The sequence below is a fragment of the Onthophagus taurus genome, chromosome 11 (assembly GCF_036711975.1).
Source record: "Onthophagus taurus isolate NC chromosome 11, IU_Otau_3.0, whole genome shotgun sequence".
In the NCBI taxonomy this organism is placed as follows: Eukaryota; Metazoa; Arthropoda; class Insecta; order Coleoptera; family Scarabaeidae; genus Onthophagus; species Onthophagus taurus.
In genome coordinates, this window is record NC_091976.1 from 32,036,287 (window position 1) to 32,053,514 (window position 17,228).

Consider the following 17,228-nt stretch of genomic DNA (forward strand, 5'->3'; position numbering starts at 1 on the left):
TTTTTAACAAATTGTGCCTTTTCAAAAAATTGCTGAAGTATGAAGAATATTAAAAATCTCATTTGGTTGGTAACTAATATATCTCAAAGTCTAAGTTATTTTTTTCGAGTACCTAACTATTTTACTTATTATTAACGTCTAAAGAAACTTTCTAGTTTTTGTTCTAGTTTTATTTATGATGTGTAGTGTTGTGATTAAACAATTCTGTTTAAGTTATGTATAAAATTGGAAAAATCAAATTTGCAAGGTTTGTTTAAAATTCTCTAATAATTTTAATGGTGAAAACCATTTTTTGATGTCTCGATTAGTTACTGAGAAATCAAAGCTCAAAGTTGACCTAAAAAATTTTTGAATTTATTTTTACACTTTTTTTAGTGTTTAGATTAAACAATTCTGTTCAGGTTGTGTGTAAAATTGGAAAAATCAAATTTGGAGGGTTTGTTTAAAATTCCCTAATAATTTTAATGGTAAAATCCATTTTTTGATATCTCGATTAGTTACTGAGAAATCAAAGCGCAAAGATAACCTAAAAAATGTAGAAATTTTATTTGACACATTTTTTAGTGCTGAGATTAAACAATTCTGTTTAGGTTATGTATAAAATTGAAAAAATCAAATTTGGAGGCTTTGTTTAAAATTCTCTAATAATTTTAATGGTAAAATCCATTTTTTTATGTCTCGATTAGTTACTGAGAAATCAAAGCGCAAAGATAACTTAAAAAATTTAGAAATTTAATTTGACACATTTTTTAGTGTTGTGATTAAACAATTCTGTTTAGGTTATGTATAAAATTGGAAAAATCAAATTTGCAGGGTTTGTTTAAAATTTCCTAATAATTTTAATGGTGAAAACCATTTTTTGATGTCTCGATTAGTTACTGAGAAATCAAAGCTCAAAGTTGACCTAAAAAAATTTAAAATTTATTTTCACACTTTTTTTAGTATTGAGATTAAACAATTCTGTTTAGATTATGTATAAATTTGGAAAAATCAAATTTGGAGGCTTTGTTTAAAATTTCCTAATAATTTTAATGGTGAAAACCATTTTTTGATGTCTCGATTAGTTACTGAGAAATCAAAGCTCAAAGATAACCTAAAAAATTTAGAAATTTAATTTGACACTTTTGTAGTGTTGAGATTAAACAATTCTGTTTCGGTTATGGATAAAATTAGAAAAATACAATTTGGAGGGTTTATTTAAAATTTCTTAATAATTTTAATGGTGTAAACCTTTTTTTGATATCTCGATTCGTTACTGAGAAATCAATGGTCAAAGTTAATCTAAAAAATTTTGAAATTTATGTTGACACTTTTTGTAGTGTTGAGATTAAACAATTCTGTTTAGGTTATGTATAAAATTAGAAAAATACAATTTGGAGGGTTTATTTAAAATTTCTTAATAATTTTAATGGTGAAAACCTTTTTTTGATATCTCGATTAATTACTGAGAAATCAATGGTCAAAGTTAACCTAAAAATTTTGAAATTTATTTCAACACATATTTTAATGTTAAGATTAAAAATTCTGTTTAGGTTGTGTATAAAATTGGAAAAATCAAATTTGGAGGATTTGCTTAAAATTCCGTAATAATTTTAATGGTGAACACCTTTTTTTGATATCTCGATTCGTTGCTGAGAAATCAATGGTCAAAGTTAACCTAAAAAATTTTGAAATTTATTTTGACACTTTGTAGTGTCGAGATTAAACAATTCTGTTTGGGTTATATAAAAATTGGAAAAATCAAATTTGGAGGGTATGTTTAGAATTTCTTAATAATTTTAATGGTGTAAACCTCTTTTTAATATCTTGATTCGTTACTGAGAAATTAGTAGTCAAAGTTAACCTAAAAAATATTGAAATTTATTTTGACACTTTTGTAGTGTTGAGATTAAACAATTCTGTTTCGGTTATGTATAAAATTGGAAAAATCAAATTTGGAGGGTATGTTTAAAATTTCTTAATAATTTTAATGGTGAAAACCTTTTTTTGATATCTCGATTAATTACTGAGAAATCAATGGTCAAAGTTAACCTAAAAATTTTGAAATTTATTTTAACACATTTTTTAATGTTGAGATTAAACAATTTTGTTTAGGTTGTGTATAAAATTGGAAAAATCAAATTTGAAGGGTTTGTTTAAAATTTCCTAATAATTCTAATGGTGAAAACCGTTTCTTGATATCTCCATTAATTGTTGAGAAATCAATGATTAAAGTTAACCAAAAAAGTTTATAAATTCAATTTGACATTTTATAATTTTTTTTGTAAAGAATCTTTTCAACTTGGAAACTTTAAACTTGGTTGAGGTTAATATAACCTAACCTCAAAAATGTTTTATAACCTCAAACAGGTTATCGTTTTAATTCCTTTGCGTTTCAATTTCAAAAATTTTCATAATGTTTAACCTTAAGTTAATTAATGTCGGGTTTAAAAAAGATAAAATGTTTCTAAGGTTTAATTAATTGAATCAGAAATAAAACTAATACTATATCCACAACAAGAAAGTTTCGGGTTTAGCCGTGCGTCCTCAGACATAGACGTAGATCTAGTGTTAGTTTTATTGTTATACAGGGTGATTCTCAACCTATACGCATAAACTTGGGGATTTATTCCTCGAGACAAATAATGGGTAATAGATTGTATAATGATTTTTTCTTTTATATATATCCGGCGATATCTAGATAAGGTACTTCTTGGAAGATGGACAGCTCGAGATAATTCATAGAACTGGCCATCTCAATCGCCCGACGAGATGAAGAATGACATGTACGGATCACACAATGTTGAGGAAAATGTATCAAAGAATCAGATAGAACTCCCTCAAAAAAACGTCAGACAGCCTTCCTCTCTTACGTTGATCTAACCAAAACGTTCGACGATGGCATGCAGTGATTAACACAAGCATTTAACATTGCAGCTGAAAAAGTGAATACTGAGGAAATTAATACTAAGCATGTATTGCGAAATCAGGTACAAACTGCTGCCGAGACAATCCGCCAACACCCTGGTTTAGGCATTTTAAAATCTTATATGTATTCTTGATTTGAAAGTAAATCTCATGGATATCTAGGAAATTAATAAACTTTTGCTGCAATATTTTTCACCTATTACTCATTATTTGTCGTGAGGAATAAATCCCCAAATTTATGCGTATAGGAGAATCACCCTGTATGTTTTTATAATTGCTGTATATTTTTCATTGAACTAAAATTGGAACTAACCCTAGAACTAGAAAGTTTCGGGGTTATCCGTGCATCTTCAGGCGGACATAACGCACACTCCCTTCTCCGTATTAGTCCGTTACATCTAAGTTTTACTGTAATTGATATATAAACGTTTATTATTTGGTTTATTTATGGATTGCTTTATTATTAAAGTTTAGGATCTTCTATGTAACGTATCGTTGGTGCACCTTTGCGGCTCCCGTGTGTTATAATAATCGGCGAACGATGAGGCTATAGCCGGATCCGGCGAACCGTATAATGGAGATTATATTGGATGTTGTTCTACGTAACCACCGAGCAAAGCAGCCAAGTCTGCTGCGGGAAACGCAGACGGAAGGGCACAAAGCCGTAAACACGTAAGGCGGCCAGAACAGCCTTAGTTTATGGGTTCCGTCTCGAACTACAGAACCGTCGCTGTGGGGAAATTGAAAACCCCTCTACGCTTCTAAACGCTACGAAATATTAATGGCGAACCGAAACCAGAATGGTTTAAACCATCTAGTATTCCCCTAATCACAATACAAATACAACCGGATGTGTATTAAAATATCATTAAAAAGAAAATTATAAATTTATACAACGATATAGAGTTTTAATCGAAAATTGATTACTTTTCTAATTATAATGAAATAATGTTAAAGCACGAAAACTCCTAGTTACGGTTATTATTTATGACTCTAATGAAACGGTTAAAAATTGATTTAATTTTGGCGAATGCGCCGGTATAAAATGTAAAATAGCAAACATTTTATAAGCAACAATGTAAAACAACGAGGGAAAAATCCCAATATCCTAGCGCTGAGGATGAACTGAAACACATGGCGCACCGAGTTGTTTATGGTCCGTATTTACGAGGGGTAGAGGGAGGAAGTAAAATTGAAAGCCCGATACACAGGGCGTACGCCTTAAGTTATGAGGAGATATTAACGTAGTCTGCGGGAACAATACGTTTTAAGTGGCGGATTGCGGCTGCGTTGGCTTTTTGCCGACACCCTACCGGCGGCGAAAGCTTAATTGTCGAGCTGAAGGCGACTAAAACGCGCCATAATCGCTCCAAGCGACACGGGCGTATGAGAGTTGGTGGCAAAGATGCGGGGGAAAGGGGGGTTGTTTTTCAACGTTGAAATATTACAATGGGACCTGACAGCAACGTAATTACGAAAGTTACGTCTCATGTATTGTGATAATTGTTCGGTAATTGGGGTCAAGTGCAAAACATGGAGTTATAATTTGTATTCCATTAATTTCGTGTTCCTCAAACCCAATAAAAATTTATTAATTATTCTTTTTTAATTTAATACAAATTACCAAGTAATTATTAAAACCTTAACTGAAGTAACCCAGATAACAAAACCGTATACAATTAAGCACGCAAAGCTATCTGCATATTTTAAAATTGCTATCCACGACAATATCGATCGGGTTCGGTGCGTTGTCGACAGAATGAGGTCGTCGATTATACCCTATTCTAGGACAAAACGAGTAATTCTTACGTCTGGTTTCACAAATCCCAACACTTCCTTTGATACCTACCATATCCAATTTCCGACATAATTATTACCTTATTTAGGTAACCAATACTTTCAACAATAAAGGGATCGCAGCACGGTATCCGTCAATATTTTTCGAATTCAGCAAACAAAACGCCGCCACCTGACAACATTCCCGCCCGCCCGGTCGGTTAATTAATAAATAAGGACCCCAACTGCTCTGAATAATGTTATGAAAGAGGAATTCGGATTCCCCCGAAGTTTCTCTTGCGTATAAGGGGGAATTGCTCTGCAAATAACGGCAAAACAAACGACCACCATTCAGTTTGTAGTAAGGGGAATCGGTCCGAACCTCGAAATGGGGGACAAGATCTCTGTGTGGTGTATCAATTTCCATAATTGAATCTCGAGAGATGAATCCTCTACCGTCAAAACTTTTAAACAGAGTTAATCTTGCTTTACAGCAGCGACAATCGTATTCACCAAAGATACTAAAATTAATTAACTTAAGATTAAACATTATGAAAGTTTTTGAAATTCAAACGCAAAAATAAATTATTTGAGGTTATAAAAGATCCTTTGAGGTTAGGTTATACCAAGTTCAAACTTTCCAAGTTGAAAAGATTCTTTACAAAAAAAATTATAAAATGTCAACTTGAATTTGTAAACTTTTTTGGATAACTTTAATCATTGAATTTTCAATAATTAATGGAGATATCAAGAAACGGTTTTCACCATTAGAATTATTAGGGAATTTTATTATTAAATTTGATTTTTCCAATTTTATATATAACCTATACAGAATTGTTTAATCACAACATTAAAAAAAGTGTCAAATTAAATTTCTAAATTTTTTAGGTTATCTTTGAGCTTTGATTTCTCAGTAACTAATCGAGATATCAAAAAATGGATTTTACCATTAAAATTATTAGGGAATTTTAAACAAACCCCCCAAATTTGATTTTTCCAATTTTATATATAACCTAAAAAGAATTGTTTAATCTCAACACTACAAAAAGTGTCAAAATAAATTTCAAAATTTTTTAGGTTAACTTTGACCATTGATTTCTCAGTAACGAATCGAGATATCAAAAAAAGGTTTACACCATTAAAATTATTAAAAAATTTTAAACAAACCCTCCAAATTTGATTTTTCCAATTCTATACATAACCGAAACAGCATTGTTTAATCTCAACACTACAGAAAGTGTCAAAATAATTTCAAAATTTTTTGGGATAACTTTAACCATTGATTTCTCAGTAACGAATCGAGACATCAAAAAAAGGTGTTCACCATTAAAATTATTAGGGAATTTTAAACAAACCCTCTAAATTTGGTTTTTCCAATTTTATACATAATCTAAACAGAATTTTCCCAAAAAAATTTATTTTAAATATAATTTATACTTCAAAATTAAAATCTTAGTGGGCACAAAACACTAACGAGGGTGAATATTATACTATCATATCGCATCCATTTGTAAGTCCATTTTAGCTGCGTGTTAAATTACAATTTAGAGGTAAATGGTTTCGTGTATAATAGCGCGGTTTTAAACGAACGGTCGCTTTTATTCGAAAAAAATGCTATTAAAGCCTGGTAATGGTATAATATTTCGTAATTAATCAGATCCCTGAGATTCCAAATTTTTTGTGCGATTTTATCGTGATCTACGATCCAATTTTGCTCTTGTACCAATTTAATAAACAAGAGTTCGCTTTTATTATTCACCTTTCTTGTTATGTTTTTTTTTTTAATAAAATTTTTTTTGTAAAGTGCGACATGCGAGACTTTTTCACACGAACTGTCAGAATAAGTACGAAAAAGTCACGGGTGCATGACAAAAGGGCCGCAGGAAAGCAAAAAGACGACGTTATAAAACAATGAAATGTTTTGTCCGAAGCTACATCCGAACTGGTTAATTGGTCTAGACTCGTGGCAATTACCGGGATTAAATTAGTGCCATCTACTTCCGGTACTCCATAGCGTGATTCATTTGTCTTTTTATCTGTTTTCATTCCGCTTCCCTTCGTTGTAATTTCCGCGACTGCGATAATTTTTTTGTGTCCTCTCTCTGTAAAGCGAAGGGATCCGAAATGAAAAGGTACTGATTCGACGAAGTGCAAAGACTAAATTGCCGGTTACTTTGTTAAAAAAGAATAAATTAATCATTATTGTAATTCGATTTGATTTGATTGTAGTTTAACGATCTGATTCAAAATTCCGCGAACGTCTTACATGAAAAAGAAGTAAAATAGAATATTTAAATAAACGATCACCTCTACTTGTGATACTTCTTTCCCCTCTTCAAAACTTTTCAACTTCTTTTACGATTTCTGCGAACGACATCCACCTGCAAATCCGGTAGTAGTTTCTCATGCTCACACGTGTTTGGGGCTCCCCCTTAACTTTCATCGCTTTTACTGTAACCTGGTTTTTTTCGTTTTCAGGACTTGCTACTGGAGTCCAACCAAATAGCGTACATTTCGGACAGGGCCTTTGCCGGATTAACCATGCTGAAGTACTTGAATCTCGCAGACAATCACCTGAACACGCTGTCGCCGAGTTTGCTTGAGGGCCTTCTGGCATTGTCGCAACTTGATCTGCGTGGGAACAACTTGGAATCGCTGACTTCAGAGAATGTACATCCGTTTGTTCATAATCTTTACAATTTAACCAGCAATCTCTATTTAGAAAGTAAGTTATTTTTTTATTATTGATAAAGTTAATTTTTTAATTAATTAAGGGGGGAAGTACATTTAGACGAGCTAAAATAAGCGCATTTTCAAGTTATTTTTTCGCGAAGTTGAAATTAGTTTCAAACCTTTTTGATACCCACTACTATTTAGTGATGCTTTGTAATATAAAAATATATATTCACATATTCTAAAACTTTTATAGGCGAACGGCAAATAGTGATCAGATAGGGGAACGTTACGGTGTAAGCGGTTGCGTTTCAAACATTCTAGCATTCGCTACAGTGGTTAGAATTACTTGCGAATGCATTTCAATTGTTCCCAACATTCATATCTTCTATGTGAACCAAAAAAAAAGTTTAAAAAAACTAAGCATTTAAAAAATACAGGTGTTTTAAAATAATGTTATAATTTTTTAAGAAAATATTGATATATAAATTAATAAAAAAGTAATTTTTTAAAATAATTTATGTATACTTAGAGGTTCAAATAGAAGGTGATATTACTATTTATATGTGTAACAAATTTAATGAAAATCGGTCAAGTAGTTTATTAGTTATCGTGCTTATAAGGTGTAAATACATTGATTTGAGAAAAAGCGCGTTAAAGTTTCAAGTTGTAAAAACAAATTTTTTTCAATCACAAATAACTTGTTCGCTAGTCTGCAATACCCGGACTATATAACAGACCTTCAGCTTCTTCATAAAATTCACTTTCGATCGCCAACTTGTCTTTTTGTGCTTTTCGAGCTTCTTTAAACACAGATTCGTTACGTCGTTCCTGCCGAGTAATTCGATGTTCGTCCATTTGTTCAGCGTATATTTTGGCTTGCCTCCCAATAATTAGATTTAATTTACTCATTATTTCCAATATGCTACTGTGTCCTTCATTAAATAAACTAGCCGCAATATATGTACTAATTTACACTATTTTTAAGCCAGAATTCAGGTACTTTAGAGCCAATCGCCAAATAGTAGAGTTGAAACTTTCATTGGCATTTTGAGTGTGGCCCCCCAAACATCTTATTAATAAATTTTCTCTGGATAAATCTTCATAAATTGAATATATGTGTTTCTGAACATCTGGATGCTTCATAAAGGAATCCGATCCATTTGATTTAGCTTTTTGCCACTTGCACCAGCTCTCGGATCCTGACGGACAATATTGGTGATTTGGATGTTCATCTGTAGAGCACATGTGGTAATAAGTAGCCATTATCGCTTTTTTCATATCCTCTGCACTGTTGATATTTCTACTGATAGCAAGACCGTAGTATGTCGTAAGTTTTCTGATTAGCGTATCTGTCAATTTTCCTTTTCTGCCAAGTTTGTATGTTTTTTTTATGTTTCGTAGTCGGGAGCTCATCCTCTTTTCAACATGTCCAATACATTCATTTTTAATTACTGGAAAATCGTCGCCATATGGGTTTTGTTCTAAAATTGCTTTGAACGTTTTGCAATCTCCGTCCCCTATATAGTTGCCGTATTTTACACCAAACTTTTCTTCGGATCTCAAAAACATCTCTACAATTGCATCGACTTCCATTTTACCGGCAGACCCTTCGTGAGTTTTCATGCAATTTTCTTTATGTTCTTCATACCAGTCAATATATTCTTCTGTATTTTCTTTATTTTTATAAAATGTACAGGCTTGACAATAACTGCTTTTTACAGCTACATCGATAACTTTACCAGAATAGTACCCAATAATCGATGTTACGCCGTATAATGATTTGAATCCGCGCTTTTTCCAAGAACCATCACCAGATACTTTTAAATTCAAGATTGACCTTTCTTGCCTTTCGTTTACTTTCTTTTCTTCTTCAACAGCTTTTCCGCTGAAATATTCGAACACCGATTTTGTGGCTGAATGCTGATGTTTAACAATATTATTGTATGCACTATTACTCAAACCGTCGCATATATCCATACAATTGCAAAATAAATTTATTCCTTGCCTCCCAATGCCCAGCAGACGCATAACAAAAACAATTCTACGATTTATTTCATAACCAGTTTGAATTAACGGTCCCGAATTTATGTCTCTTCGGCCATAACGACAAAGCAAAACGAGCTTGAACCCAAGACCTCTCATTCCATCTAGCTCAAATTGTATTTGCAACAAATAACAACATTAGCCAAAGCACTGAACACGGTAAAAAACTCTATTAAACGATACGAATGTTGACTATTCGGTGCAATATGTTCAGTGCTTCCAGTGGACAGTTTTTTTGCACTTGAACTCTGTCCTGCAACTTCTTCTTCTTCTTTTTTAGTGTGCTGATTCCCATGAAAATGACGTTTTCGCGACCTAGACGCATTACTACATTTCGGATAGGAAGACATTTTGAATATTAAGAATTATATCTCACATTCAAGACTAAAGAAACTCAAATTTGGTGTTTTGAATTTATACTATCAGCATAATATCCGATTTAGTGGAAATAAAAGCAATAATAGATTTTTCCCAGCGATAATTATTGCCAGTACTATTTCTCAGGGTCGTAAAAACCATGAGAAATATCGGAAACTACACGACAATTTAAAACAACATCGACCATCATAAATAAAAGTCGGCCAGACAAGAACAGGATCGAATTTAAATTCGTTGAAACTAAAATTATTTTAAACCTATTATTTCTCTACATTTTGCAATGAAGGTGTGTTCCTTAATGCGGCCCTTAGTGAATAATCCTGTTTTTGTCCGTTTTATTCCCACAGAAGTAAAGAGACGGAGTTATAAAAACCGGGAAGACTTGTAGATTGTTATCTATAACGTACTTGTTAAAGGTTTATAACTTCTACAATTTAAATCATTTGAAATTAAAATTTCATAAAATCAAGAGCTTAAACAAGATATTGCTATAAAAATAATCGATTTTTTTGATCACGTGAATCACGCGTGAGTCGCATAGTTTATATGTATGATATTCACGAAGAACGCGCACCGAGAAAATACTATATATAATAAAAATATAAATATATTTTTGAGTTTTTTGACGGTGCTAAATGAATTTCCCCCCTTAAAAGGATGCGGGTTTCGTTTCGTTTTAATTTAGCTTCGAACGACCGCAACGTGTTCCGATTACTATAGTAATCGAGACTCGTAAGTAGAAGTAATAAAACTCCTGACGTTTCATGAAGTTCTCATCCGCGGTTTCGGTTGAATTCGAGCGACAGAAGGCGGTAGAAAGTAAGTACAGGACTCTTTGGATGCTTGTTTCTTAACTTTCGTTCTTCGGAAGTTCGCGTTTTATTATGTGACCGGGAAAACTCTTTTTTTTATCGCCCATCGCGCAGAGATTCGGTGGGGTTCCCCCTTTACGTTCGTAACGGAGGCGGCCGTAAATGTACCTAATTTATTTTCTTGTACAAAAGAGAAAGAAAGTCGGTTTTTACTGCATGTTTTATTGAGGTTTTTTTTCTTTTGGGTTAAGTTTCTTGGGCGGTTAGAACTAGCTATTAAGAGGATGGTCTCGAGAGTAATTTTTACATCAAATGTAAGATCGGTTTTATCTGAGATGTTTTCGTATTCTTTAATTTTCATAAATTCGAATGTAGAGTTGAAACTCCCTCCGGTCTCAGGTCCTACATTTCAGCCTTCAAAGAAATCGATTAAATTGCGGTCTAAGACCGCAACCAGACAGCCGGACGGACTTCTCTCGACTTGGAGGGACTGTCTTTATGGCATGTGGGACTTGCTGAACGTGAAAGTTCAGCGAAATTTCAGGTTCTGATATTTTATGATCAAAACGTCATCTCGTTATAAGACATTTCATTTTAAATTAACTTTTTGATACGAACCGGTATATTTTAAAGGATTAGCTTATAAATGCCTAATTAAAAAGTTTTGTTGGTGTATTATACGGAAAGGGGGAAAGAAAACAAATATTTGGTGTCGTTGGATATGTAAATGGGAAGCAATTTCGGAATGAGCCATTATACCCCAATAAAACCGTTTTAGCCTTCCACCGGAAGACGTAGCCATACGATTCCCCTCGCTACCGTATTACCATATCAAAGTCCTAACGTAATAACCGTGGCGAACCGGTGAAAATTTTCATTCCGCCCTTAACCCAAAGGGACGCGTCGTCGCGTCTTCGGTAATAAACTTCGGAAATCTTTATATAATGGCAGCGGCCCGTTTAACTTTATTGGTTTGTTGCCAGGGGGCGGATCCAGGCACACATTTAGATTACTTTCCGTTCCAGACTCGGTCTCTCCGCTGATTTATCAGAGGGTTTATGGGCGACTGCATTTGCATTTCCCACTTCACGGTATCGGCCGCGCAAACGATGGCAGGGGATTGCTTTTGAAGATTTCGAATATCAGTCAGATGGGGTATTACCACTTTGTATGCTAATGATCCGGCAGAAACGGATATTTATTACGACCCCCCATCTCTCCTTTTTGTCTTTAACCCCTTATATCAATATCCGAGATAATAACTCTTCCCCGAAGATGTTTCAATAGAGAAACGGCGTCAATAACATTCAGTAAATACAATTTTATTATCTCCTTTGGTATTTATTGATAGAGATTTGATATTGTTCGTCGGAACAATTTTAATTTTGTACTTCATGAGTATTTTTGACTAACACTGCAAATGAGTAACACAAAAGGGGACAAAATTCGCTCCGTCTGTCTGTTGGAACGAATTCGTTAGTGCAATACTAGAACCGCCAATTTCGGCTTAATTATTTCCAGGTAGTGGTACGGCCGTGTTCCAAAACTTCTCTATTGTACAGAGTTGTAATATTGGAACGACGCTTTGCGATGTGAACGTCATGTTACAAACTTCGTTATTTGAGCGAGAACGTTTCAATGTATTCAATCGAAACGCATCCTATTCATGGAAATTTCAACGACAGTTTGGGTTTTGATTTATTTCCAAATTCTTTTGATTTGTACGAATTTGTGTTGCCCAATTACAAAATGTAGTTTATTTATGTAAACTTCATAGACGTTTCGACGTGAAATACTTAGGAAGTTGAAAGAACTGTCAACTGTTTGGCGACCATCCACCAATTTAATATATTATAGTACTACCTAGAATCTGGAGCAAAGAGAAAGACAAAAAGGCGTTCCCTATAACTAGAGATTGGCTCGGAACGATCGATGGGGCAAAAATTTCTGCGATCATCCTTCTCGACCTACTGAGCTAATTGGAGATAAAACCCATTAATCAACGTAATCAAACTTAAGAAAGTTTTATGCTTCAAGAATTATAATAGAGGGTGGTTTTATCGTATCAATTTAATATCATTTCAACTACGTATAACACACAGTTAGTAAATACTGTAATAATATGTAATAGTAGGATTTAAAAACTTATCGTATTGAACGTAAGAGAATGTTATGAATGATAATAATTATAAATTTACTGATGAATTTACTTATGTATTATTAGCCGTTGATATTTTCTATTTTATATGATCCATGTAAAATCGACACGAACCTCAATTTTGTTGCTCTTTCAAGTTATTAAAGGTAACATTTGGGAATCGGAGCACGCTATAGGAAATCTTTTATAACAAAAATTGTTGCAAATTTTATTGCTAACAATATTGCTCTCTTGCACTTTTACTCTTAGATGCGTCAATATCGAGATAGATACGACAATATGAAAATTTGATGAATTTATTGCTTTTTCAAGTTATTAAAGGTAACACTTCAGAATCGGAACTTGCTATAAGAAAATTTTTATAACAAAAATTGTTGCAAATTTTATTGTTAACAATATTGCTCTCTTGCACTTTTACTCTTAGATGCGTCAATATCGAGATAGATACTAAAATATGAAAATTTGATGAATTTATTGCTTTTTCAAGTTATTGAAGGTAACACTTGAGAATCGAAGCATGCTATAAAAAAACTTTTATAACAAACATTGTTACAAATTTTATTGTTAACAATATTGCTCTCTTGCATTTTTACTCTTAGATGCGTCAATATCGAGATAGATACGAAAATATGAAAATTTGATGAATTTATTGCTCTTTCAAGTTATTAAAGGTAACACTTGGGAATCGGAGCATGCTATAGGAAATCTTTTATAACAAAAATTGTTGCAAATTTTATTGTTAACAATATTGCTCTCTTGCATTTTTAGTCTTAGATGCGTGAATATCGAGATAGATACGAAAATATGAAAATTTGATGAATTTATTGCTCTTTCAAGTTATTAAAGGTAACACTTGGGAATCGGAGCATGCTATAGGAAATCTTTTATAACAAAAATTGTTGCAAATTTTATTGTTAACAATATTGCTTTCTAGCACTTATACTCTTAGATACGTCAATATCGAGCTAGATACGAAAATATGAAAATTTGATGAATTTATTGCTTTTTCAAGTTATTAAAGGTAACACTTGGGAATCGGAGCATTCTATGGGAAATATTTTATAACAAAAATTGTTGCAAATTTTATTGTTAACAATATTGCTCTCTTGCATTTTTACTCTTAGATGCGTCAATATCGAGATAGATACGAAAATATGGAAATTTGATGAATTTATTGCTCTTTCAAGTTATTAAAGGTAACACTTGGGAATCGGAGCATGCTATAGGAAATCTTTTATAACAAAAATTGTTGCAAATTTTATTGTTAACAATATTGCTCTCTTGCATTTTTAGTCTTAGATGCGTGAATATCGAGATAGATACGAAAATATGAAAATTTGATGAATTTATTGCTCTTTCAAGTTATTAAAGGTAACACTTGGGAATCGGAGCATGCTATAGGAAATCTTTTATAACAAAAATTGCTACAAATTTTATTGTTAATAATATTGCTCTCTTGCACTTTTACTCTTAGATGCGTCAATATTGAGATAGATACGAAAATATGAAAATTTGATGAATTTATTGCTCTTTCAAGTTATTAAAGGTAACACTTGAGAATCGGAGCTTGCTATAAGAAAACTTTTATAACAAAAATTGTTACAAATTTTATTGTTAACAATATTGCTTTGTAGCACTTATACTCTTAGATGCGTCAATATCGAGATAGATACGAAAATATGAAAATTGTATGAATTTATTGCTCTTTCAAGTTATTAAAGGTAACACTTGGGAATCGGAGCATGCTATAGGAAATCTTTTATAACAAAAATTGTTGCAAATTTTATTGTTAACAATATTGCTTTCTAGCACTTTTACTCTTAGATACGTCAATATCGAGATAGATACGAAAATATGAAAATTTGATGAATTTATTGCTCTTTCAAGTTATTAAAGGTAACACTTGGGAATCGGAGCATGCTATAGGAAATCTTTTATAACAAAAATTGTTGCAAATTTTATTGTTAACAATATAGCTCTCTTGCACTTTTACTCTTAGATGCGTCAATATCGAGATAGATACGAAAATATGAAAATTTGATGAATTTATTGCTTTTTCAAGTTATTAAAGGTAACACTTGAGAATCGGAGCTTGCTATAACAAAACTTTTATAACAAAAATTGTTGCAAATTTTATTGCTAACAATATTGTTCTCTTGCATTTTTATTCTTAGATGCGTGAATATCGAGATAGATACGAAAATATGAAAATTTGATGAATTTATTGCTTTTTCAAGTTATTAAAGGTAACACTTGAGAATCGGAGCTTGCTATAACAAAACTTTTATAACAAAAATTGTTGCAAATTTTATTGTTAACAATATTGTTCTCTTGCATTTTTATTCTTAGATGCGTCAATATCGAGATAGATACGAAAATATGAAAATTTGATGAATTTATTGCTTTTTCAAGTTATTAAAGGTAACACTTGGGAATCGGAGCATGCTATAGGAAATCTTTTATAACAAAAATTGTTGCAAATTTTATTGTTAACAATATTGCTTTCTAGCACTTATACTCTTAGATACGTCAATATCGAGCTAGATACGAAAATATGAAAATTTGATGAATTTATTGCTCTTTCAAGTTATTAAAGGTAACACTTGGGAATCGGAGCATTCTATGGGAAATATTTTATAACAAAAATTGTTGCAAATTTTATTGTTAACAATATTGCTCTCTTGCATTTTTAGTCTTAGATGCGTCAATATCGAGATAGATACGAAAATATGAAAATTTGATGAATTTATTGCTTTTTCAAGTTATTAAAGGTAACACTTGAGAATCGGAACTTGCTATAAGAAAACTTTTATAACAAAAGTTGTTGCAAATTTTATTGTTAACAACATTGTTCTCTCGCACTTTTGCTCTTAGATGCGTCAATATCGAGATAGATACGAAAATATGAAAATTTGATGCATTTATTGCTTTTTCAAGTTATTAAAGGTAACTCTTAGGAATCGCAGCATGTTACAAAAAAACTTTTAGCACGAAAGTTGTAGCAAATTTTATTGTTAACAATATTGCTCTCTTGCACTTTAGCTTTTAAATGCGTCAATATCGAGAAAAGTACGAAAATATGAAAATTGGATGAATTTGTTGCTTTTTCAAGTTATTAAAGCTAATACTTGGGAATCGCAAGGTGTTGCAAAAAAAATTATACAATAAAAGTTGTAGCAAATTTTATTATTAACAATATTGCTCTCTTGCACGTTTGCTCTTAGAGGCGTCAATATCTATTTTCACAATATTATATTTTGAACCGTTTTCAAATTAAGCAGGGGGTTTACTTATGACGCGTACTGTATATATACCAACGATCTGGCAACATTGCTCGAGCGACATTGCCATATCATTACCTTTTATGCAATATAAGTAGGGTATTCCCATAAGGTACAATTTTTGTCGCAATTGCATTGATTTTAAGTACGATGTGTTTCATAATACTTTGTTAAAATTTTGAAAATGGGTAAATTAAGTGGTATATCGGTAGATCTACCGATAAATCGTTAAGGTTGGCAACACTGGTACCGGCTATTACCTTAAACTAGTGTTTCTTAACCTTTTCACCATCATTACCCTTATGACCTGCCTGGGATTAGGGATTTACCCCTTCATAAGAAATACCATACAATACTATAATAATGTTATTATTAATTATATTACACATACATTTTGAATAATAATTAATGGGATTTTGTTGCCTCTTCTTAACAACATGTTTTGTTTAGTTTAGGGCTCCAACCTTGACACCTTTTGCACTGAGGTATTTGTTTTGGCTTTCTGTACTCTTCGATTTTGACACGCATTCCTAATATGTTTGTTATTTCATGGATTCTTTTTACATTTTCTGGCAGGTACAAAAACGATTTATATCCCAAATTATAGCTAAATTTGTTTATTTTATGTTAAAATGTATGAAATTTTAGTTCTGAAATCTTAATCATCCTCTTATATTCCCCCGTAAAGTTAGTACTCATAGCTAGTCAAGATGCTAGTAATCAAGTAACTGTTTGATGCTGTTCGAAAGTTCTATCTACGTTTAGCAACGAATTAAGCTGGCAATCACCATGGGGATTTCGAGAGGGCAGTTCTAAAGATCCATATCTGTGTTCGAGGTCGATCGAGCATAGCAACGTTCGCCTCGTGTGCTTCTAAAATCGTCTCAGTCGACTTCGTTATATATTTTTCTCGTTATAAAAAAATGTTCCACTTGAACGGGGCATTTTTTCAAGTTCTCTTGTCTAATGTTCGCTGTAATTGCTTCGCTTTCTTTGTGTAGCTTCGGGCCTTAAAAATTATATTTTTCCCAGGGCGTTATAAAGACATTACGTGGCAAGAGAAGTTGAAGTTTGAAGTTAAAATGTATTTCTAACTTTTTCTCAACGGATTATTATTTTAAATTGGAAGAAAATGAGGTTAATATCTTCATGGATTTATGCGAGTGTCATTTGAAGGGATAGAGGTACTTATATGTA

General features: G+C 32.3%; 1 protein-coding gene across 1 annotated transcript in view; it reads left to right on the forward strand.

Moving 5' to 3' along the window:
* Positions 1–17,228, forward strand: part of LOC111415304 (leucine rich repeat protein connectin) — a 237,763-nt gene that overhangs the window by 67,889 nt on the left and 152,646 nt on the right. The window contains exon 3 of the mRNA XM_071199903.1: positions 7,162–7,408. Coding sequence (XP_071056004.1) covers positions 7,162–7,408 — 247 coding nt within the window. The remainder of the gene's footprint in view (positions 1–7,161; positions 7,409–17,228) is intronic.